Raw genomic sequence first — 25,758 nt, 5'->3', positions numbered from 1 at the left:
CCCTGACCATTAGGTCCAGTCGTGGCCGACTCTGGGGTTGCGGCGCTCATCTCGCTTTATTGGCCAAGGGAGCCAGCGTACAGCTTCCGGGTCATGTGGCCAGCATGACTAAGCCGCTTCTGGCGAACCAGAGCAGTGCACAGAAACGCTGTTTACCTTCCCACTGGAGCGGTACCTATTTATCTACTTGCACTTTGACATGCTTTCGAACTGCTAGGTTGGCAGGAGCAGGGACTGAGCAACGGGAGCTCACCCCATCTCAGGGATTCGAACCGCCGATCGGCAAGTCCTAGACTCTGGTTTAACCCACAGCGCCACCCACGTCTCAGGAAAGGAGTACGGAGTGTTTATTCTGTTTTGTTTTGTTTTCCTGCTTTTGGGGGTCAGGCATTGATGCATAAAGAGTTCACATGATTTCATTTGGGGGAAAGGGTTGAAAAAAGCCAGTATTTCCCCTCATTCCCGCCCCCAATCCCTTTTAAAAGAGACTTAATGTCAAATTGCAGGTTACTGTGTCCTGAAAAGAACTTGTTTTCTTTGTGATTTTCCAAGCGCACCGACTGGCAGTTTTGATGCATTTGGGGCATGTCAGAAGACTGCTGCCTAATCTGTTTCCCCAGTTTGCGGGCGACACCTTCCACTCCAAAAAACTCTCTGTGAATTGACTGTTGGCTTTGCAGAGAGGTCTTGGAAATACCCAGCCGACCTGGAGTTCTTCCACTTGAAAGTATCTGACTGGTGCTGTGCACGAAGGGCGGATAGTGTGCCCCTCTACAGCTTCACTGCAGAATGGTCTGCCCAGAGTGGACGGAGCCAAGGAGCTGTTTCACTCAAGCCAGCAGCGGCTGTGAGCCAGTGACATGGGTACCTCGTGCCATGCCAACCAAATCATTGTGGGCCATGTGATTCCCCATTGAAAGCGGTGAGCAACTCTGAGGTGAAACTGACAGGAGTTACTCATATCCTGAAAGGAGGGCGAAGCTGGGCAGTGGCGGTAGCGTCAGCAAGTGTGAAAACCTTGAAGTTTGGTGATGGAGTGCCAAAGAGGCTTGGCTGTCCTAGAGGTGGAAGAATGGCACGTTTCTCCTTTCCGTACCAGAGAGGAGGCGTCCTGCCTCAGCCAACTGGCTCCCCTCTGAAACATAGCATTTGATAAATGGTGTAGACACGTGGTAGGTTGTTCTGGCAGCAGTAGGCATGTGCCTACCTTGTAGACCCGAGGTACTGAATTCGGGGGGGTGGGGGGCTTCCAGAATGTTGCAAAGTGGCAATGATGACAGCAAAAAGCAAATCCTTAAAATGAAAAAAGAAAAGAAAAAAATAACATGGATCTCCTTTAAAACTCCTGCTTTAAGCTTGCAAACGGTTAAGTCTTTGAGAAGACTGGAACTCTTTAGTCAGGTGCCTTGCAAATAGACAAATTGAAAGATTAGGCTCAGGTTTGGGACCACATTTTTATGCCAGTTTCACTGGACTCTGTTGTATTTCCAAACCCTAAATGGTTTAGGATCAGGATACTTAAATGACCCTCCCAGCCTACCCTTTTTTTGTAATTAGGGGAGGACCTGCTCAGTTTCCAGTGCCATCTGTAGTTCATTTGGTGGGTATGCAGGATACGACCTTCTCTGTAGTGGCAGCCAACTTATAGCCTGCATCTCCAGTTTTTAAAACTGCCTGGAAATTAGCTATACTCTTTTGTGTGTTAATTTTCAGTCCAGAGAAGACGATTTGGTAGAAAGTTGCTGTCTTTTTCCTTTTTGCTGAGATAAATAAAGCACACGCTGCAGCCTATTAGTTCATGATGTAGGTTTCGCTGTTGGCATTAAAAGCAAAAAGGTGCATTTATTGATCCTGGCGCAGCCGATATTGTACCTGTCCAGTAAGTGCTACATAATGGTTTAGAGCATGCATTGTTTATCATGGGGCTGTTAGGATGTATCGCTTCCTAAGCTGACATGTTAATGGCTTGGTTGAGAGGCAGGCCAGGTTCTGAAGCAACAGCTGTGTCACTGCTCTCTATTAATCGCGCTTCTTGGGCCACAGCTCCCAAATTGCTTGCTGGGTTTGCTTGCTCGATTGTGCAGGGTGGTGCAGGTTGGAAAAGATGGGCAAAGTGACCGCTGGGAGCTTCATGGGGTGCTACAGGGCAGTTTCACAACTGCTTGCAATTGCTGCTTTAATCAATCAATCAATCAATCGGTTGCCCACTCTTCACCCTAAGGTCCCAGTTTGCCGGGAAGGAAGCTGTGTCATTGTGTCTGCCAGACCCAGAATAGGCAACATGTGCGGTGAGGGCAATGTTAAGACATGGATACACACAAAGCACATCAGTCTCTAAAGGTCTTCTGGTCCATAGAGCACAAGAAGTTGAACCTGAGAAAGGATGAAGGGGCTAGGGACATGGGGAGGGTTTGAGATGACTTGAGATAAGGCCTAAAGCTAGGAGACCAACCTGGGTTGGATGAGATTGAGAAGATAGTCAGCAGAGAGGCCTAGGAAGCAATTAGGTCTGTGGGATATTTTGGACTAGGGTGCTCTGCTTTTTCCTACATACTGATCCACCACCAGTCTCATGTGCAAAGCAATTTTTGAGAGGAATTACCCAACCTGGATAGTATATTGCAAATAGCCTTATTTCCTGTCAAGCCACTGCAAGTCATGATAAATGAGACTGTAAACAGAGTAAAATTGACGTCTCTTAGAATTCTAGAGCAAAGTGAAATAAACCCTTAAACTGGTACATTGCATGGATTCTGTGCATGCTGACACCTTTTAACCAGATGTGCTTTCTTTGTTAATGAGAGAATAAATGTTGAAATTACAAAATGCTTCTGTGCCAACCACTTTGCTGTGGCTTCTTTGGAAAAAGCAGGAGGCATCAAGGTAGCCCATCTCCCCAAATATAGAAGGAAACAATGATTATGATAGCAATGGTGCTGATACTATTGCCGCCAATAGAATTATTATTAATAAATAATTCTTAGCATTGTATAGCATCTTCATGTGTTGAAAGCTCTTCACATTCATTATCATGCTGTGGTGTGAACAAAAGTCCTGTAAGCAAGGTCAGTATTATACCCATATTACATATGGGAGAGTTGAGATTGAGAAAGAAAGAGAGAGAGAGAGTAGCTTGCTTAAGACTACCTAGTAGTTTATGCCAGAGGGGAGATTCATAAGCAACAACAAAATTCGCACATAGGATAGCTATAGCAACGGATGTGCGCGCACAGAATAGTTATTTGTTCTATCGTTACTTGATGCATGGCATTCCTCAACCTCTGCCATAACTGTTGCTGGCTTAAAAATGACAAACATATGTACTACTGAAGATATTTTTTTATTCTGTACCTAGATATTATTCTTGAAAATGAATAAAAAATATGCCCAAAAAAGGAATAGCCACAATAACGACGGTTTGCCTGCACCTCTAAATCTTAAGTGCATTCAGCCTGCAAATATCAGGACTTTAGTCCCCAGTGGGTCTAGGACTGGTGACACAATGTTTGAGAGGCCAGTGCATTGCTCTGGCCAAGGAGGAGGAACTGTAGGAGGACCAGCCAAGCAAGTCACAGCAGCCACAGGCCACTCGGCAGGGTGTCTATGAGTCAGGCTTGCTGGACAGTCTGAGATACTAGGAATGCCTATTCCTTGCTGCCTCTTCTTGCTGCCTCCTCACTCTACCCTCCTCTTTGCAGGAACCTGATGCCCACACTAAGGAACTGGAAATGTTTTTCCAATCCTGCTGTTCTCATGTGGAGCTCTGACCTTCTAGCTTTAAAGGAGACATGAACTGGCATCCCCAGAAATGTTTATGAAGTCATAAATTTACCCTTGCTTGTGTAAGTGGTAGTATTTTCTTCCTCTATAACTGATCTGAAGATCCATTCTTCTCCCCCTTTTATTTTCCAGATTGATGCTTTGGGCAAAAGAAGCAAAGAAGCCGAGGCAGCATTCTTGAATGTCTACAAGAGATTAATTGATGTTCCAGGTATGCAGACTTATTGTCCTGTTATGAAAAGCAAATGATGTCTGGAGTTTCATGTCCTGGCGGGCATTTTCTCCTTTGCCTGTCAGTTGGCTGTGTATTTGAAAAGTATTTCACCAATCAATATGCTGCAATACTTTCTAATGGGAAGAAATTGTAAGTGAGGTTTACTGGCTAGCATTTCAGGGAACGATCTGGGATCAGCTGCTGGAACAGGACCCCCTAGTGGGTTGCAGCCTGATCCAAGATGAGTCGCAACAAGAGCACTATGACCATACAAATAAATGGGTAAAAAAAATAAGAAATGGGGCCCCAATGACATGTTTGGGTTAAAAGTGGATCCTTGGTGTGAAAAGGTTGAAGATAACCTGATTCAAAGAATTTATAGCCCACTCATTATTACAAAATAACCCCAGGGTGGGTTACAATACAAAAAATAAATGCACAATAAAGCCAGTTACATAAAACTAACAGATTCATCGTTGCATAAAGCTGTTTGACAAGTCAGAAAGGGGAAACTGCCCAGCTCCACAGCCAGTTCAGCCCAAGGCCTGGGTGAATAAATGGGTTCTTAAATGGTTGTAAAAACACATCAGGTTTGGTGGCAGTAGAATCTGTGATGGGAATACATTCCACAGGTGGGTTGCAGGTACTGAGTATGTTCTCACGTGTTACCAAATATCACACACTTGGCAAATGTCTAGGCCATTGTGTACATGAGAGCAGGCAGGCAGCCCATCACATCTCAAAATTCTGGGTCTGGTATGGGAGGTGCTGCATTAGATACAACAGCTAGATACTGCTGTGTCCAAGGTGCTACAGAGCTGAGTGACTTTATCATCCAAGTGCCATGCAAACAGTGCACAGCATGTTACCCGGTGGACCACCTGGAATACACCCCCCCCCCCCGGATGGCTCATTGAAGATGCAATGCGGGTGCCAAAGTGCTGCTCCTTCATCATCTACAACTCCTTGGTAAACTAAAGGGCACTGTGGACCCTGCAGCATTGGAGAGGACCCTTAGGAACAATCGTGTCTTCATCTTGCCATCCCATGGTGAGACCAGGACTCAACCAGATCACTAGCTCTACTGCCACTGGAGGGTTTGCTCACATTCCATTGTTTCAAGACCAGGCTGTTCCTGAAACCTATGTTGGATATGGATGGTCCGCTTGCTTGGTCATGTTGCCTCTTATTTGTTTTATTTATTTTTAAAAGCATTTATATACAACAAAATATTTCAAAAACTTCTAAGTGGTGTACTGTCTTTAAAAAAAACTCCAAATGATATGTGATTAAAATAAAAACACAACCTAAAACAAATGGGACAGCAATATTAAAAAAAACCAGAAAAGCATATAAAAGAGGAATAAAGCATATTCAAACACATAAAACATGGTCCAATTTTATGGGTCAGGAAAAGCCTGGGCAAATATAAAGCAGACTGGAAACTTTGTCAAAAAGGATGCACACCAAATGTATGCTTCAACCATCAGCCATGTGCTTCCTCTGAGCTTGCTCTTCAAGCTCAAAAATGGATATGATTGGGAAATGTATTGCGAGTAATGAGGACTGATTCTATTACATGGTTGTCTATAATTACAAAGCAAGATTTTTCCTCTCTCTGTGTGTGTTTGGCTTTTATTCCTCGCATTCTGATTTCCAGGCTCTCCTTTTTCTTTTCTTTTTCTCTTTTCATTATCATCCCAATAGTTTATAAAAGGCTTTTTAGGCTACTCTGTTTATTCTTGTAAATTCTGCTTACATCTATAGCTAAAAGTAGTAGTGTAGCAATGTAAAAGAGTTGGTTCTTGGTATTCAGCAATCTACACTCCATGGTTTCAAAGCTTTGATTTGAGTGTTGGGAGAATTTTTTAACCAGGGAACCAGTGGTTAGGGGCATTTGCTGGATGATGCTGAAGGGCATTCCTAAAATATGGGGCAGCGCCTTCCTCTGGTTGGATTAGTCAGCGTCCTGCCAGTCTTTTGCCTCCTCACCAGCAGGAGGAGGCAAACTCGCTTTCTAGACTGACTGGTCGAGCAAGGACATCTCTATCCCATAATAAGGCTCAGGAAACAGCTGCAGCTAGAATATGCCCTACGTGAAAACTGATTGCAGTCTGGACAAACTGGGTTAACAGAGAAAACGCATCCAGTGTACACAATCATAAACCAAAGAATTATATGTAATGAGCCTAAGCCCAGACTTTGGAGTGAATCTGGGCCTACACAGATTAAATTGTACACATGTGCACCTTTAGGAATGTTAGAACATGGAAGTCCGTCTCATTCCAAATCAGACTCATCTGGCCCAGTATTGTCTATTCTGACTGGCAGCAGCTCTCCAGGGTTTCAGAAAGTAACCCTACCATATTTGGGGGATTATACCTAAAATTTATCACATGTAAAACATGTGGTTTGCCACTGAGCTGTGGCTGCACTCGTGCATGGACACCCTGTAGGGGTCAGGTCAAGGTAGAAGCTCTTGTCTGATCTGGCCTAGATGGTTTAGTAACTTAACTTTGAGCCCTTATTTACACTGATGAAAATGTACAGGACGTTTGCGTGAATCTTTACCTTCCATATTCTTATTGAAATAGGTGGCAGGAGTTCTTAATGGATTGAGCCTGTAATTCTTTGTTTGGTGTTAAAGGTCATTTTGTGCACACGGGGCTTCCTTTTGTAGAGCAAGCCCTAGGAGTTTTGCTTTGTGTGACATTATTATTATTACTATTGGACAAGAAAGCTTAACATCTAACATGATGATGCTGGGTAGTAATATAAACCTAACTTCTTTCCTATATCTATTGTATCGTGCAGGGCCAGTTCTTTTCTGAAATTTATGGTATCCTTCAACAAAGATGCCGGTGGAATCATTTCAACCTGTTCCCATAATTTTTGCAGTGTGTCTGTTTCTGAGGGACTTTGCTTTTCTGAATTTCCACATATAACATTGTTGTGGTACTTTGATCGTATACAGAGCCATTATTTGTATCCTCACCCCCCACCCCAAGGCTCTAAAGCTCCAGTAAGCTGTTCATCTAAAACCATGTTTCTAGCTAAATGGCTGGAGTGTTGGTAGAGGATGGTCCAGAAGTCCTGAACCCTGGGACTTGTGTGCAGGGCTCTGGATCTCTTACCCCATTCCCCCCCCCCCCGATGTTTTTAAAGAATATTTAAATTAAAAAACAAAAACTGCAGAGTGCTCAGCTGCCTGTAAGCGAAGAACAGTGGCAAGGGAGACCCCAGCCACCCACTGTCTCAAATTAGCCCAAAGGAATGTATGCATATAAATTAGCATGTGCATTTTTATCTTTGCAGATTTGTGCCCTCGGTGGTTTAAATTACCTACCGATACCCTGGTTGAGTGACTTACTAGTTTAAAGAGTAGCCGCACCCCCACTTTTGAAAACACTTGCTGTTTAGACAGCAGCTCTTGGCTTGTCATTATTTCCAGAAAATAAATCTTTGTTTGGATTCATTTATAACATTCACTAACTCTAGCAGTTCTGGCTGTCCTTGCAGACCAAACTCTGTTACTCCAGATCTATAAGAATGCTAACTTGTGGATCACGTAATAAAAAAACATGTTTTGTAGATAATATGCTGTTATAAATTGTGGTGTATGTATGGGAATACAGGTTTTCATAATGTCTTTGCCGGGGGGGGGAGTGCCTCTGGGGAAATAAACAAATAATGCGGGTAGCTTGGGGTTTTTTAACTGGGAAAATGGTGCAAGGATAAAAATACTAAACCCCTGTCTTCATGCACCATGATCCCAGCCCAGAACACCCCTCCCTGTTAACAAGAGAGAGGACGGACTATTTTGCAAACATTTAGTCTCTAGGGTGAGTCTCATTTTACAATAAAAATCAGCATATTAAAGGAAGCTTGGGTTGATTTAGAGGAGAGCCTGGTGCAGCCAGTGTTTGAAAGCATGCTCTCTATTGCGCTTCCTAAGAAGTCCTGGGGGAGCTTGGGCCTTAGGGCCATCACTCTTCTGTCACCGGGCTGGCTGCGTCAGGAGGCGGGGTACAGCTTCCTTGCGAGAAACCCCTAGGTGATGTGGGTTTATTAATTTTTCTGGGGAATAATTAATGAATTAATTATACCGGGAGGTGTTTGAATATTCAGAAGCCACAGTGTAATTATTCTTATTTGGTCTGAGATGCAATTTCATTTGTGGATGGATATGCAAGGACTTGCTATGACAATTTGTTCTTGCTTCCTTTTGGCGTGCAAGTTGCTTCATTGTTCTTCTCGTTCTCTCCTCCTAATGAATCCTGCAAGGTTGGGCGAAGCCAAGGAATCGTAACTGCTCTGAAGGCAGCTGGGTGTTTTCGGGTCCAAGGCTAGCATTCTGCCCTCCGCTCTGCACTGGCCTTGAGAAAAAGGTGCTGCTTTGATCCACACCAGTTGAGGCATGGCTCTGCTCTGGCATAAACGAGAGAGAGGGAGGGTGGCGAGTGTGTTCTTGAGGCCTCTCTGTGCTGTGAACATTGCTCAGAACGTCCTGGGGGCAAAATAAAGGGACACTTAAGAACTCCCTTTTGCTTTGTGGCACTGCTGATGGTGTGCAGTGGCCTTTAAAACCAAACAGTGCATTTTCAAAGGACTTGCCGGAGGACGCTCTCTTTTCTATCTCCTCCTCTCTCTCTCTCTCTCTACCTCCCCCCCCCCACCAGACCGAACCGTTGTTCTCTGTGGGCGTTTTCTCGAAAGAAAACCCATCACCGAGTGCTTTTGCGTGGAGACCTGGTTTTGGAAGAGCAGATACAGCCGCTCCAAAAAGGAGTTGAAGCGTCAGGAATGAATTATTTTTAGAGCCAAACCTTCGGAAGCGCATTACCAGCTGTATAAAAAATTAATTGCCTCTGTGGTTCTGCTCGTGTTTCATAACTGGCTGTCTGGCTGTTGTCAGTGTTACCGGCCTGTAATGAAGTCCTTTTGTTTTAGTATTCTGGTTCTCTTCCCCCATCCCACCCCCCACCCCACTGTCGCAATCCCCTTTCACCACCAGGAGACGAATGAGTTACTGCGTGGCAAATGGGAATTTAACAGGATAAATAAAGATAGCCAGTCTCGTTGCATTGAAGTTGTGCCCATAGAGGGCATGCTTCAGTTCTGTGCAGATATTACACTGCTGATTATGGGGTTGCTAGCAGCTGCAAAGCTCTGGTTCAGAGACCTATGTTTTAGTGCAGATGAGCATTTTACACGTCATGTCTTTTTTTAAAAAAAGAGAGAAAACAGATTAGCTATGCTTTAATGCAAAATCTCTTCAAAGAGAGGTTTAGATGTGCCTGCTGATCCTGTTGAACAAATTCTGCTCCTGCGTTTCCACTGTGTTGCTCTCCTTCAGCAAAAGAGGAGGCAGTCCCTTTGGTGGAGTCCAGGGAGCCCTTTCTAACTCCTGATGTGGTTTGGAGTTCACGTTTTCCAGAATCCCGTTCCACCACTGCAAAACCTCCTCCATGTAGAGAAACCCTGCCTTTGCCAAAGGTGGCACAGTGGTCTTCCAGGAGAGGACCGTGGATGCTATGTTCTGTGTTCATACAGGCATTGTTCCAAAATCAGATGTACGCTCTGTGCAGAGAAGCTCCCATGTTGTTCAGAGCTCTGAAAGGCAGACTAGAGCAGTCTTGCAGTTAGCCGCACACCTACTCAGATTTCAGAGGACTCTGGGTGAAATGCTCATTCACTTGCCCTTCCTCAAATCTGCACCACCTCCAAGAGGGAGAGGGCACAGTAAGCAGGAGTTTTCACCCACTCAGAGAGGACAGGTGAACAGGCAGCCGGGTGGAGGCCAGCTGTGGGTCTTGACTTTATTTTGTGTGTGCCTGTATACTTGCTCTCCATAAAAAATAAAGTGGCTTCATTGCAGTTTGCATTCAGACAAAAGAACAGGAATCTTGAAAAGAAAGGAAAAACCAAGAATACTGTTAAAAAAACCCCATTAAAATAATAAAAATCAGTGTAAGACACAGAAGGAGTAGAGACTTTAAAAAGTAAAAATGAAATTAAACAAGATCTAAAAACTTTGGGGAGAGCAAGTAATTTTTTCACTCTGCAGCAGAAGAACACCACTATCAAGCCCATCCACCCCTTCATGGGGAGAGAGTTCCACGGCTGGGCAGGTGTTTGAGGATGCTCTGCTGAGAGCTAAGTGACAGTTCTGCTGGCCTATGGAGGGGAAATGCCCCCAGTTCTCCACCATTGCCAAAAGAGACCCACATTTTTCTCTGCTCTCTCTCTCCTCCCTCCCCAGCTTTATATCTCTATGTGCAGCTCACCGGCCTTCTTCATATTAAGCTTCTCTGACCCTTGCCACACCTCTCTAAAAACTGACCTCCACCAACCTCTTTGTCCGTCAGTTTTGTTCTGCCTTCTCGCTCCAACCCTGCTAGGATGACACAGAGCCTCTCTGGCTCATGACACCCACCCCTTGCGTTCCTCTACCTTTCTCTGCTGGTGATTATAGGGCATTCTGTTGTGTTTGCACCCTCACCCTTCCTTTTTAAGCACGGTTGGCAATCTGCAAAACCTGCACTGGAGGTCTGGATCCAGATCCTGTCTTTCTTTTGCTCCCAGTCCTGTTCAGTCGTGATGGGTTTTACTTTCTTTTTGGAAATGGCATGGGTGGTCCCCACACACTCCCCATCTAGAGGGATTTTCATCATTTTTGCTCATCAGCATGCTAATTGCTGTATGACTAATTATGCCCTGAATTCCAGTTGATTTTTTTAATGAGACAGCTGGGTTAATTATGTAATCATATGATTACATTAGCCTAGAGTGCCCCAGCGCAAAGTAATCCACGTGCGCACATGATGTCATTGTGGAAGCAAGGCTCACAAGGGGTGCATTGAGCCCTTCACCTAATGGTGAAGGGGGGAGGAGAAGGACAGGGTTAACTTCAATGTTCCCTTTGTAAACACTTACATTGGAGAATAAAGGGTGTGTCCCATGGGCGGAGAGCATTTTTCTAAAATGCATCTTGCCTTTCTCTATTAGTCCACTACCCTCTCTCTTTCTCGGGAACAAGGCTTGAGTTCAGAATAAAACAGGATTTTCCAGGTTAATGTTAGTGGCATATGCTATTCTTAAAGGACAAAGAAAAATACATGCATGTTTATTTAAAAAAATAAAAAAAATAAGCCTGTGCTTTCTCATATATTGTTTCGGCAACTTACAAGAATAATAAAATACAATAAAAAGTAATACACAAAAAGAACAAACAATAAAAGCCATCAGTAAAGTGATTCAAAAACAGCTGCAGAAAGAATGAGTTGCAGTCCATTGAGAAGTTCGGTTCTGTTAATGTGGGTCTGGCGTGAGATGGTGACTTTCTGTACTACTGCCTCTGTTAGTTAGCTCAGCATTGGCAAGTTGTTTGTTTTAATAATTGTTATTAATTCACCCCAAAAAAGGTTATATAGGATTCTGCAAAATGCATTGTTATCAAATGGGATCTGATGGCAATATACATAGACCATATACAATTATAGATCACTGCCAAACAAATACAGACATAAATTAAAACCAAAATAAATAAACTACAGGTATGTGAATGTGTGGAAGGTAGTGGCTAGAACCATTTATAGCGTAAACCTAATGGTTCAACAAGAAAAAGTTACAAAACATGGACCCTGTGGTTTTCTATTGCCTGTCACTGCTTGTTGTGAAGGGTCACTTGTTCGCATACAGTCCAGCCCTCATTGAATTGTCACAGTCTGTCCATGTTGCATTCCCTTCCTTTCTGACTTCATAACTTTTAATTCCATCCCGAACCCCATGTCTGCATATATCTACAACTGTCAGTTATGCTCCAGGCAGAGGGCCTTCTTGGTAGTGGCACCCGCCTTGTAGAACGCCCTCCCATCAGATGTCAAGGAAATAAACAACTATCTGACCTTTAGAAGACACCTGAAGGCAGACCTGTTTAGGGAAGTTTTTAATGTTTGATGTTTTGTTGTATTTTCAGTATTTTGTTGGAAGCCGCCCAGAGTGGCTGGGGAAACCCAGCCAGATGGGCAGGATAATAATAATAATAATAATAATAATAATAATAATAATAATGATGATGATGATGATGATGATGTCTGCAAAAGCTTATGCCATAACTTGTTTCTTAGTCAGTCTTTAAGGTTCTACAGGATTCTTTGCTGCTTTTGCAGAATAACATGGCTACCCCTCTGGAAACAGGAAGAAGATCATAAAACATAATTTTCAAAAATGGAGTGAAAACAGCAGCAGAGCAGCTCCCAGAATAATGGGCAGCCAGCCTCCTTGTACTGGCAGGTTGCCCAGTTAATGCTGCATCCCTGTTACCCACTCACGTAGGGCTTAGGAATGGAATTCTGCTTTCTGGGCAATGTTGATTCTTTGGGGACTCTTCCCAGTGAATTGGAGAAGACCAGGTCATCCTCACTCACAGTAGTGGGGCAACTACATATGCAGCACCCAGAAAGAGAACAAATTTGTGCTTGCAGATTTTTATGTACAGATTTATATTTACAAATATGCAAATAATGCGAATCAAAATAAAATTGATATCGCTGTCTTGGGAAAGACTGGGACCAGGTGGCCTGAGTGCCTACTCTGTCTGCTGCCCAGGTGATAAGTGTTAATGGGCAACCTTGCCAGTTCCCCTTCTGATGGTTCCTTAGGTTTAAACTGGACTTGGACCAGGCAGCACTTCAACTACAGATATGGTGGCTTGTTTCCAGGGCTCACCTGTCTACTTTGCTACTGAGTTTAGGAACAGGTGGCGCTGTGGTCTAAACCACTGAGCCTCTTGGGCTTGCCGATCAGAAGGTCGGCGGTTCAAATCCCCGCAATGGAATGAGCTCCCGTTTCTTTGTCCCTGATCCTGCCAACCTAGCAGTTCGAAAGCACGCCAGTGCAAGTAGATCAATAGGTACCGCTGTGGCAGGAAGGTAAACGGTGTTTCTATGCGCTCTGGTTTCCGTCATGGTGTTCCATTGCACCAGAAGCGGTCTAGTCATGCTGGCCACGTGACCCGGAAAGCTGTCTGTGGACAAACGCTGGCTCCTGTGGCCTGAAAGCAAGATGAGCACTGCAACCTCCTAGTTGCCTTTGACAGGACTTAACGGTCCAGGGGTCCTTTACCTTTACCTTTTACTGCTCTAAAACTTTATTTGATGAACCTGAGCATTCAGGCACAGAAATTCTCACCGCTAACCAGGGTCTTTCTGTTTACTGTTAAAGGTAAAATCTTTCAACGTGTGTGATGATTGTCCTAGTGATGCAGCTGCAGATTTACACTCAACCATGTTCTATGGAACATAATAATTTCTTAGTAACATTTCCAGTGTTCACGGTCTTTTTCAACAATTATACAGTTGCCAGCAGCCTTGTGAGGTATACTTATTGACATTCCTCCCATGTTAGAGGAGAAAGAAAAAGAGTACATTCACATCTCTGAATAGAGATTCGAACCCAGGTATCAACACAGGGAGCAATTGTTTCTCTTCTCAGTCCCCCAAATAATTTTACATGATTACACCCTCACATCTGGTGGGGATATTCTGCTCCCTAGCAACTTGGAATATTTTTGTTCCCAGTTGAGAGATATTAAGTGCAAATTTCTGGCACTGAGTGGAATATTGAGGGGGGGCATTTAAGTTATCTTCACAGCTATTTTCAAACGTTGTGTCTCATTCTTATTGTAAGAGAGTTAATAACCAAAGTGTAGTTTTTTAGTAGGTTTTCATTTTTATATGCTCTAGTGAAATCATTTTTGTTTTTTAGAATCATTTTTCCTTAACAGATACCACTGCAAGGTTTGTACAATAATACTTAAAATGGCCCTCCTTGGGAATTTTTCTGAGTTCCCAAATACATACCTTTTGAAACTTGTTACATTTTTAGGTTTGAAGCGTAGCAGTCGCTGGGCTGGCATGTAGCAGAATCATGGCCGAGTTTTTATAGCAGTGATTATTAAATTAGTTTTCTTTAATAGAAGCCATACAAATTAAAGTGGAGAAGTCTCTTCTGTGTGGCCTCTTTAGCATATCCCAAAACAATATTCAAAAGCTGCTGACATTTTAATCATTCATCTTGGCTTAAGCAAATTTTGGAGTTTAATGCAAGGAGATAGGCTTAACATTATGCTCATACTTTATTCTGCAACTGTTTTGCTTCTTTGACATTAACCTTTAATAAAGCTAAATTAAATATACATATCCTAATGAATAATTATGAGTGCCAACATTTTCATTTACGATATAATGTTTTCCAGGGATTTGGGAATTTATTGACTAAAGGTTTAGTCATTATTCATTTTATAATGTAGATGTTGGTGGGGTGGGTGAGTAATAGTTAATACAAAATGCCTGGCAGATTTTAGTCCAGGAAAGCCTTGTTAATTTGCAAGTCCTGGGACCCTAAAAATTGTCATGGGCCCTGTGACTTAAGCCAGGTGGGACTGGTAGGATCTGCTAGAGGAGGACCCTGAGGTAGAGGGTTGGGAAAGTTCAGGGGGTGATGGAGAAGAGTGTCTCATGGCACGGCTGCCAGGTGCCTCTTTAAGGGATGGGGAGTTAACAGGCTTCACCTCTTGGGAACAAAGTTCGCAGTTGAGCAGGAACTGGCTGATGTCAGTGGAGCTGGTTGAGTTGGAGGCTGAGGGAAAGTGTGAAGGTTGGATTCTGGTCCCATTGCCAAGGATGTGCTCCCGCAAAATAATAAGAAGAAAAATAAGAAAAATAATAATAATAGAAGAGGAAGAAGAAATATAAGAGATGGGCAAAATTTTGAGAGAAAGTACAGTCATACCTTGGTTTTCGAACAGAATGTGTTCCGGAAGTCCGTTCGACTTCTGAAATGTTCAGAAACCAAGGCGCGGCTTCCGATTGGCTGCAGAAGTGTCCTGCAATATACTCCCAAAGATGCTATTTCTATTTCAGACAGTACCTGTAGTTAAAGGTGTGTGTACACGTAGAAATAACAGCTTGGGTGGGTCCAACATGAAGTCCTTGTCAGAGTGCTCTACTCCCACCCAGCACATGCAGACAGAGGCGCTTGCTTGGAAATATGAAAGAGATACTTATTCTGGCAGCCTCAGCAGCAGACCCAGTGCTCAGAAGTTAGGGAGCAGGGCAAGAGGTTTGTAACAGCGTAGAAGTGATGAAGATGCCCCAACAGGTTTTCCCGCCCTTCCCACCAAGCTTTCAAAGATGGGGCAGGATGTGCTTGTTCACAAGACTCATTTGTCTTGTGGGAATAGTGTGAACACTAGTGCACACTCTGAACCTTCTGTTAAGCCTCCCCTCTTAGCCGATCAAAGCCCTCTCCAGCCTCCACCGAGGCTTCCAGCTCCATCGGAAGGTCAGAGGGGAGAGCTGGCATCCTTGCTCCCTCTTCCAAAGTGACTGATAGGATACTCCCCCCTCCCTCCAACCCAGGACCCCCTAGTTCACCCCCCCTTATTTCTCCCACCACCAGAGCCTGCCAGCTGAATCTTGACAGCACTGTGGAGGTCATGGCAAAGAGTCAGCATTGACCCTTCTGGTTACATCTCCCCTTAGGGGTGCTCCTCTACTCAGACGGTTGGAGTGAAAGCCTTGACTTGGCCTTGTCGGTTCAACGCCAGGTCAAAGCTCTTCTCCTGCTTGGAGCGCATCTGCCTCTTTGGGCACCAGTGTTTCCAGTTCGCCACCCATGGAAGTTGGACCTGCTACACTCCAGGCTCTAGCTCCAGCTCACGAGGCCCGGGCAAAGCCTCTGGCTGATGAGAGACAGCAGGAGCACTGGTTGTTTCAAGTGCTTCCACCCTTCAGCCCAGCCCAGCCCCAGCAGAGGGCAGGAAATAGTGGCAGCAATTTGTGCACTACTTAATTGGACAGTCCTGTTGGGGCTTTACCTCCCTGAGCTGCCACTGAACTTAAATTTTATAATTGCTCTCAAATCCTCCCTGTGTTAAATAACTTTTTTTAAAAAGACCTAATGTGAGATGAATATTTTAACAGTGCTAATAATGAAGAAGAGAAAACAACCACCCTGGCCTAAAAACCACAAATGAGAAAGTGATGTAGTTATAAAGTATGCATGTGCTGTGAGGGCAAGTGATAAGCAGCCTCAGTTTTCCCCCTTGCATAATGGAGGTGGCAAGGCAGGAAGCCCTCTCTGAGCAGAGTTAACACAACGCAGCACACCCTGCCTCTCTTTCCTCAACATAACCCAGTGCTGTTCTTTTATAAACTCTGGTGCTGGACTGACACGTTGCAAAGTGCCCAGGCTTGCACTTAATGCGTTAAGAGAGGTACAATGGGCTTATTATGCGTTTCCAGCAACTGAGGGTGGTCTGTAAAATTAATGATTGTGGCGGCTGCAAATTAAGCGAGCTCCCTAATATGTACTGTTGTTGATCCTCCGAGATTGGTGTGTTTAACATTCCTCAGCGGGAGACTAAATCTTTGTAGCCATTTCACAAGTGATGCTGGCGCCCAACGCAGAAATGTATGCAGCGCTATTTTATGAGACCCTTTTTGGATTCCAGGATTCTTCTGCTCTGGCTGGCAAAGCTCCACGACCAGCCCAGCAGTCTCTGTGAAACGTGCTTGTCCAGCCATACGTGGCAGGTGTATTGTGGTGCCTTTCTAGGGATGCTTTGAACATTATTAGGCTGCCTGGATGTGCTAGCTAACTAGGGCTGGGGCGTCTCTCCCACTTGATCAGACCCTTTTGCCTGAGTGTTCTGGCCAAATGCTTGGGGGGATCCTGGTGTGCTTTTTCAGTGTTTGTTTTGAATGTTTGAGCAACCTAATTCTTCCCTATCGTCGCACACCATGCCAGTTCTCCTGTTTCCTCAAGAAAGGAAAGATCTGGATCTGAGAAATCCTAAGCTTCCCCAAAAGCTTAGAAATCTAGAACCCCCCAAAGAACTGGGAAATCAGCTGGGAAATCTAGGACTTCCTGAAGAAATGTGACCAAGATAACTTGACTTGTTGGAAAGGATTTGACCTGACGCCAAATACATAAATTGTGGGTTTTCGCCTGTGTGTGTATATTTGCTTGCACGCACACAGACATGTTTGCCAAGCGATTGCAGTGGAGTTTTTAATTGTATTGCTTTGAATTATAAACTTGCTTGTCTGGAAATGGAGATCAATCTGTCTTCATCTTTGTATTGTTCAGATCCCGTACCAGCTCTGGATCTGGGGCAGCAGCTCCAGCTGAAAGTCCAGCGCATGCACGATATTGAAACAGAGAACCAGAAACTTAGAGAAACGCTTGAGGAGTACAACAAAGAATTTGCAGAAGTGAAAAATCAAGGTAAACTGGGAAGGGTGAGGAATGCTCTTCCTACTTATGTGTGAACATAAATGTTTGGGGGATGGTTTGGATAAGGAAATAATAATGATATTTAGAGACGAAATGCCATCTGTAAAAGCCAGTTCTCCATAACCCTTTGCACTGTAGCATGACCAAGAAACAGAACTCTAGATGGGACTTTGTAGATGAGCGGGTAAAGTAGATAGCAGCAGGCTTTATTCTCAGCCCCTGTGGTCACCAGGATTTACAGGGGCAGGTTAAGATTCTGGTGTCCCCAGGGCTGCCTTTTTTGTGTTGGATCATGATCTCAGCTAGAATCTTCTTGATAAGCATCAAACATGCGCAGCATCTCTGCCTCAATAAATCTATTGTTCTCATTTGTCTTTCAGGATTTAGCTGACCTGTTTTTAACTTCCTGCAGTTGCCATTTTTCAGTGTTTGAATATTAAGGCCCAGCTTAAATGTATTAATTTATATGTGAATCTTTTCCAGCCACTGCCTGTATGCTTCGTACGCATTTAGAGGGAATGCTTAGCACTGTGCCATTTTCTGTCAGTTTAATATGTGACTCTACGTGGGTATTTGCTGCCTTCACTTTACTTTGTTTATCCCTAGGGTAGAGTGCTGATATTGAAGCAATGTAGGTTAGTTATTTAAGTGGACGGGCCAACTGTTAATGGTGTCCCTTGTAGATAGAAACACTGTAATTACAAGCAGCGAGCACTCACCTCTTCAAATGCTTCAGGTTGTGTGTGTTCCCATTTGGACTTTGCAGCAAACAGTGTCCTGAAATGGGAATGAGAAGTTGTTCCCTCTAAAACTGTTTTCCTTATACACGACACCTGTGGTTAAAATTGTAGAATCATAGAAGGGACCATGAGGGTGCTAGAGTCCAACCCCCTGCAATGCAGGAATCTTTTGCCCACCATGGGACTCGAACCCACGACCCGGAGATTAAGAGTCTCATGCTCTACTGACAGGTTACTATACCTGCATCCTAATATTGAAGAGTGGATAATATGTTTTGTAGCTTTTCTATATTGCTATATTGCTAATTCTGGGCATTATGGCTTTGAGAGCTATCAGTTGTGAAGGTGGCTGCCATTTTTTATTATTTTTACCTGCATCCTAATATTGAAGAGTGGATAATATGTTTTGTAGCTTTTCTATATTGCCGTTTTGCTCACAGGAAAGACTCACTGAAACTTTCTGCAATGTATGTGTTTGTATGTCTGTATAAAACAGGAAATAAGCAGCATTTAGCTGAAAAGATATGCATTGGTCAAACAGTTTTTGTGCACTAATTGCTGCCTGATTGAACTTCCGCTGGTGAGGAAAATGAGCAATGGGGAGGATTATATCCCTTCTGCTGTGGAGTTTCACATAAAGGGGGGCTAGTACCAAAGAGACCCTGCCATTTATTCTGGCAGATGTCTCCATGAAAATAGAGAACGTAGAGAAAGCCTTCATTAGTTGTTCTTAATACTTAGAATGGTAAAGAATTCTTTCTTTCTTTTTTAAGGAGAAGGTGCTCCCTCAGGTTGCTATTGATGTTTATTGTGAGACATAGCACATGCACACAATTGCCCAGCCCAGCCCACAGTTTCCCTGGTCAAAAGAATAAGAATAATAACAACAAAAGTACCCTGAAATATAATGCAGGTACAAGTGTTGTTGGTTTACAATACCTATGTTAGTCCCCAGCTTTGGAGTCAAGCACACTAGCAGGAAAGAGGAAGCAACTGAGTTATACCAGCTCACTGCTTGCTTCGGGGTGGCAGAAGAAATACACTTGGCATTGTATCCAGCTAAGCTGTATGCAGAGTACAACTCCCTGAAATTAATAGACCCAATTTATTCACTCCCATTGTTTTCAACTCTGAGTTGGATCAACCTTAGATGCAATCCTCTGGATATAGACTACATGGTCACCCCTTGTATCTCCTCCAAAACGAAGAAGCATAAGTGTTGGCACACTGAATCTTGGCACAATCCAGGAGGGGCCAGGAGAAGCTTTGGTCCCCCTGGTGGTAGTCCATAGCATCCTAGGGAATCCCACATCACGTTTTGCTGCTACTCCTTGTGCTCCCTGCTGCCACTGCACAGTTCACACATATCTGCAGCCTGGCTTCTCCCTGTTCCCTGCGCCTCTCACCCTCTTCAGCCCTCTTGTATCAGCAGATACATCTTACCCTTGGGCAGGGCAACACTCAGGGCTGCTAAGAAAACCTTGCCAGCTTCTAATTCTGTATATTTTAAGCACTCTAGGGAGGAGGCTCTGTTTGAGTGGCCTTGGGCACATCTGGCTGTGAGCTGGTCAGGGACTCTCGTCCAATAGTTAAGCACATTCTTTGCATGGGGAAGGTTTCATGTTTTTGTCCCCAGAATCTCCAGCTAGGGTTGTGGGGGGGGGATTCCTCTCTGAAATCCTAGAGGTCCCTGTGGACAGGCCGTGGTGTGGCTGTGTTTCAGACAATTTCCTGATCCTCATCTCTGATCACCCTAGAGCTTAATGTAGGGCGATGAGGTGTCTTGCTGGCGATTCCGCCCTGCAGTCAGGTTAGAGAAACCTTCACTCCGCTTCCCGGCAGCGTCCATTGATCCTGCTTAACCTTAAACATTTAAAGTTCAATTTACCATTTAGGGAGTAAAAGGTATCCAAAGGGACTTGTGGCCATTGATTTTGTGTCAGGGCTGGAGAGCGAAAATTTAAGCCCTGCTGCTGCTGCTGCACCACCTCCCAGATAGCCGCACTCTGCCACTGCGTGGTATCATTATTTACCTTGGCTCATTTTCTCCCCTCGCTTTCTTTCTTTCTCCTCTCCCCACTCGAAACAGAGGTGACAATAAAAGCACTTAAAGAGAAAATCCGGGAATATGAGCAGACCCTGAAGAACCAAGCGGAGAACATTGCTCTTGAGAAGGAACAAAAGTTGCAGAATGACTTTGCTGAGAAAGAAAGGTAAGTTAACGTGTGCAGATGGGGCATTTCTGTATTCCCCGCCCCCAATCTTTCCCTTTTGAAAGAAGAGCATATTGGGAAAGGAGCACTAAGCACTGGGCAGGATGGTGGTGAATGCAGTGGTAGTGCTTGTTTTAATATTGTATTTATCATCAATGACCATCCTTCATGTAAAAGGTAAAGCAACACAGCTAAATCTACAAATACAAATAAAACACAGCAGTTAAGAAGACCATTGAGATCATGGGCAGCATAAAAACAGCCAGTAAAATTTTAAAAATCCATTTTAAAAGCCCGGAAAAATAGAAGGACTGCTCTGATCATGTATGTGAAGCACTTGAAAGTTCTTAAATGTGCTCCAGAAATGTGAAGCATGCATATTATCTATATTAATAAGGCTGTCTAGTGAGAAGGGGTTTTGATACCGACCCTGTACTGCTCACCCTTTGGTCCAAAGGTAGCACACTAGAGAGCATGCACATGAAAACAACCGTCCATGGTTGGGGAAGTGTTATTTTTTGGAAAGGAGCCATTTTTTTCATCTTTTGGGGCACAAACTTGTTCTGTGTTAGAGATCAGTCAGGTGCATGTATTTAAAGCGGGGGTGGGGAACCTATGTCCCACAGTCCAATCTTGATCATTAAATGATTCATTGATTGCATTTATAATTGCTGATTTGCTCATAAGCTCCCAAATAAGTCTCTTCTGAAAAAGAAAGGGACCACCAAATGCCAAATGTGCAAGAATTTTTAAACTGCCTGGCACTTTTTCCACATTGACTTGTCTGCATTGGGGCTATGATGTCCATCACTGAGCATCAGATTGCTCCATTGATGAGTGGGGAGGGTTGATAATCCAACCTGCACAGATCAGCTGAATGGCTCACAGGGGGGAGGGTCTCACCCATTGCTGGTATGCAGTTCCCAGAGAGCTGGCCAACGAGCCCTCAAACCAAAAAAGGTTATCTATCCTTGTTTTATGGAATGCACTCAGAGGAGCTTGCTTCTGTTGAAATTAGACAGTGGAAGAACTCCTCAGATCCAACCCTGTGGAAGATGCATTTTTATGTTTCTATTTTATGTTACATGGAGATGAATATATTTTAAGTTGCCTTTTGTTTCCTTGGCTTTCTCCTTACAGAATGTTGCAAGAGACGCAGGTTTCGACAGCCTCAAAGCTGGAGGAGGCTGAACACAAAGTGCAAGCGTTGCAAACAGGTTTGCTATTTGACTGATTCAAACGGAGAAGGGGGAGGTACTTTGGGTTCATCAAAACATTGGCCACCTCCTCTCTTTGTACCGGAGCAGATGCAAGGCTACCAGTTTCCGAACCATAGTTAGGAGACCTCAAGCCTGCCATACATGACCTCACTCCCACTCACCTCCACTACCTACATGGATTTCTGGTTCACCATAGCATCCACACTGGTACTATGGGAATGGCTTAGAACACAAGATGAGCCCAAAGGGGGCACATCTGTCCCAGCATCCAGTCCTCACAGTGGCCAATGATTTGCTCATGGGAAGCCATGCTCAGGCAGGATTTTCCCCTCCTACCAGACCAACTCTTCCTGTGGCCAGTTAAAGGTTGGGTCCTCAGCCCTCGACAAGCACCCTGGGATCTTTGTGGCCACCAATGGCCTTTGTTGAGGAGGGCCCTCTTATACCCCCAGACCTGGGACCAGATCAGTCTGTTGCCTATGACTCAGCTGCACCTTGATTTCTGTGCCTGATGTTCTCAGAAAGACTTAGAGATGGAGGTTACTTTCCTTCCTTTGGCCCCCACACTGAAATTCAGTCACTTGAAGTTGTCCCTTCCTCCCTCCCTCCCTTTCCTCTTTCTCTCCTTCCCTCCCTGCCAGTAGCTTGTTCTTGACTTACCTGCTCTTGCTTCCCTGCCTGAGCTTCAGCCTGCCTGGCTTCTTTCCCATCTGAAGCCAGAGCAGGTCCCCGTTTTAACTGGCACAAATGGTTTGTGTCACAGAAGCAGATCTATAAACGGAATATAATGTGCTTAGCTAGATTCAGCGGGACAGAATCTGGAAACTTTCACTGTTCCTGAAAGAGAGAGAGAGTGTATGTGTGTGTGTTTTCTAAAGGAAAGAATTTTGAAAAGCTTTTAAGCCTTGTTTTTCTGCAATGTGATTTTGTTTGGTCAGGGAGAAAGCTTAATGCAAGATGACTTTTCAGACAGAGAACAGTTTATAGTTCAATAGTAATTGAGTAGCCCTTTTTTATCATTACGTCGCTCTTAACATGTCAGTAATGCCTTGGCATGTTGCTTTCCCCCCTCTATCCCCTTCAGCCTTGGAAAAGACACGGACGGAGTTGTTTGACCTGAAGACAAAATATGATGAGGAAACAACGGCAAAGTAAGACTTCTTGGCTCCTCTTTAGATATACGCCGCGTGTTTTTAGTGCTCTGCCATCTTCATGTCATTGGGTAAAGCAAAATAGAATTTTTTAAAAACTGGGCCTTGTTCTTAGACATGATGACTTCATCTACATATTTCTTTTCTGATATAAATGGAAGTGCCTCTGCAGGGTGCAGCAGAAACACAATAATTATATGGTTCTATATGCTTGGGTTAGGGATGCGGGTGGCGCTGTGGGTAAAACCTCAGCACCTAGGACTTGCCGATCGTCAGGTCGGCGGTTCGAATCCCCACGGCGGGGTGCGCTCCCATTGCTCGGTCCCAGCACCTGCCAACCTAGCAGTTCGAAAGCACCCTCGGGTGCAAGTAGATAAATAGGGACTGCTTACTAGCGGGAAGGTAAATGGCGTTTCTGTGTGCTGCGCTGGCTCGCCAGATGCAGCTTGTCACGCTGGCCACGTGACCCGGAAGTGTCTTCGGACAGCACTGGCCCCCGGCCTCTTAAGCAAGATGGGCGCGCAACCCCAAAGTCGGACACGACTGGCCCGTACAGGCAGGGGTACCTTTACCTTTACCTTTATATGCTTGGATTAGCATAGGAACAATAAAATTTTGGGGGGGGGGGAGGCACAGGTGTAGTGGGTCTTAACATTTCAAGAGCACCATGCTTGCTCTTCCCTATGGCCCCAAATCCACACAGGGATGAAAGTAGCCAAGAGGATCTTGATGCCAGCATATGAAGTTGCTTTAAAGTGAGTCTGGCGCTCTGACACTGAGAGGTTGCCACTGCCCAAGATTTAACCCATCTTCTTGATGGAACTAATGTCACACACCCCACTTTCCAACAAGATAGGTTATTCTAAAATGAAAACCTTATGGTGGTGGCTCCATCCAACACCATTGATTTATGGGACCAGCAGCACTAGATGCCCGTTGCTAACACAGCAAACAACTAACGGCATTCCTACAGATAACCTCAGTGAGAAAAGGGCTCAGGTTGCTCCCAAGGAGTTGGATTTGTGTCTACCATTTGTCCAATGAGGAAGTGTGCCCCCAAAGATTCTTTATTGCCTATCTCTGGGGCAGTGAAGGTGTTAATGACTAGAACAAAAATGGCTTTGCAGTACGTCAACTGGGATACTAGAATCTGAAATCGACAAGATGCCATCAGTAAAGTTTTCCATGTGTAGGCTTGAAATAAAATGCAATTAGGCCTTTATGTGCAGAACAAGGATCCATTGATGACTACAGCTGGTCTTTGTTTTCATCTGTCACTGAGTGTGGGAGGTAGAAAGTGCTCCTCTTCATGTTTATTAATGCAGGATTCCTGAGACAAATGGCAAGCACAGTTTAATGTTTGTTGGGACATGGTGGGGCTTGCCAAAACAGTTGTGTAAGAGGATTTCAAGGTTTTCAGATTGCGGCTCTTCCTAGGTTAAATAAATGGATGGCAGGCCTGTCTGTTTCTCTTCAAGAGGCAAGCCAAGCAGGAGAGGCCTGAGAGAAGCAGCAGCAGCAATAAATGGGGAGCACTTGGAGGAACTGGGCAAGAGGAGACAAGACTTGGCAGTGAATGAAGGGTGAAGGAGGAGACAGGACAAGGAGAGACATGGTTGTTCTGCCAGGATGGTTGAAGGGAGGAACCCCAGCTCAGTGAGAGAGCCCCTGCTTTTGCATGTAGAAGATCCCAGGTCCAGTCCCCAGCACCTCTAGTTTTAAAAAGGGTCAGTGGGAAAAGACCTGTTAACTCTGTCCAAGACCCTGGAAAGATGCAATCAGAGTAGACAGAATTGGAGTAGATAGGCAAATAGCCTGGCCTGATAGACAGCATCTCCCTTTGTTCCTTTGAGGACTGGTTCAGACCTGCATGTTGGGGACATGGCCCTGTATGTGCAAGGTCCAGGGCTTGAGAAGATGGCCATTCAGCCCTGCATTCTATATGAGCCATATTGCAGTTTTCTGGCAGCAATGGGGCAGACACATTTCTGAAATCTGAATTTGTGGTTAACCACCAGGATGAATGTTTTACCCAGCCTCAGTGGAAGAATGAGACGCAATGGGTCTAAGTTGTATTGAAGCATGTTAGGTGCGGTTTTGGGAAACTTCCTGTGCATTAGAAATGGTGAATCAAGTTTCTTGGGGACTCTGACACACTGTTCATGCAGTTTTTTAAAAGGAGTTGCTTGGGTAGCACTGTCGCCTATATGTGCATTATTTTAAATTTCCGGTGGGATTTATGCAATAGCCACTTTACCTTACAAATTTGCACATGTCTCTTAAAATGTAGGTGCTGTGGGACTGGGACTTAAAGGAAGTAGATAGACTGGGGTGGGGAAATTCTTCTAGCCTCTGGGTAAGATCAGAATATTATCATTTGAATGTGAACCAAATTTTATAAATGGACAAAGTTGCATATCTGTCAGTCAACTGACATCACACTTTGAAGTCCCAATTGTTGGGACTTCAAAGTCAGTACAATGTCGAAACGCCTTTTTGCTGCTTGTGTAGAAGAGGGTGCTGAGAGTCCCCCCCTCCCCCCAAATCCAGCCCTGGAACCCTGATCATGACATTCCTTGTCCTTACAGTTGATATTGTAGGTGAATGTTTAGCTGCACCAGCTCAGGTTAGGCATCACAGCCATAGCATCATTTGACCATTGTTTGTGGACCTCAGGCTTGTACAGCCCAGAATGGGAAACTGCAGTTTAAACTAGGTTTCCCAGACTGATCTGGAGGCAAGCTAGTTTGCACTAGACATGGCTATCCCAGTCTGCACATCTTGGCAAACTCTAGTTGTTGCAGACTTGAAAGCAAGAAATGGAATTGGAGTGCATGAAGGGAAGAAGGAGGTTGGAAGCCCATCTGTGATAAGAAACCATTGTTTGGTGATGAGTCTGAAATGGGCACTGTGATTAAAATTAGGTAGGACAACAAAGGGACAGATACTTTGGCTCTGTGGGGAAAAGCAGGGTTCTCTACCATCGTTTTTGCTGCTTTTGTCTCACAGTCTTCACCAGCAGCATGTCTATTGGCCAGGGATGATGCAGTCCAAAACATCTGGAGAGTACGAGGTTGGGGAAGGATGCTATACTGTAGTGTGTTGTTAATGATGTAATCACTCACCTCAGTGTTGTAA

At 44.5% G+C, this 25,758-nt stretch overlaps 1 protein-coding gene across 7 annotated transcripts in view; it reads left to right on the top strand.

Annotated features, from left to right (window-relative positions):
• The window catches only part of CUX1 (cut like homeobox 1), a 267,797-nt gene that overhangs the window by 125,409 nt on the left and 116,630 nt on the right, over positions 1-25,758 (top strand). For all 7 annotated transcript variants that reach the window (XM_082201347.1, XM_082201345.1, XM_082201343.1 and 4 more), the window contains exons 4-8: positions 3,913-3,991; positions 17,150-17,287; positions 20,126-20,249; positions 21,390-21,466; positions 22,554-22,620. In XM_082201347.1, coding sequence (XP_082057473.1) covers positions 3,913-3,991; positions 17,150-17,287; positions 20,126-20,249; positions 21,390-21,466; positions 22,554-22,620 — 485 coding nt within the window. The remainder of the gene's footprint in view (positions 1-3,912; positions 3,992-17,149; positions 17,288-20,125; positions 20,250-21,389; positions 21,467-22,553; positions 22,621-25,758) is intronic.

Source organism: Podarcis vaucheri (genome assembly GCF_965113315.1).
Source record: "Podarcis vaucheri genome assembly, chromosome: 15".
NCBI classification, from domain to species: Eukaryota; Metazoa; Chordata; class Lepidosauria; order Squamata; family Lacertidae; genus Podarcis; species Podarcis vaucheri.
Note: the sequence above shows the minus strand (reverse complement) of the source record. Positions and strands in the feature narration are given on the sequence as shown.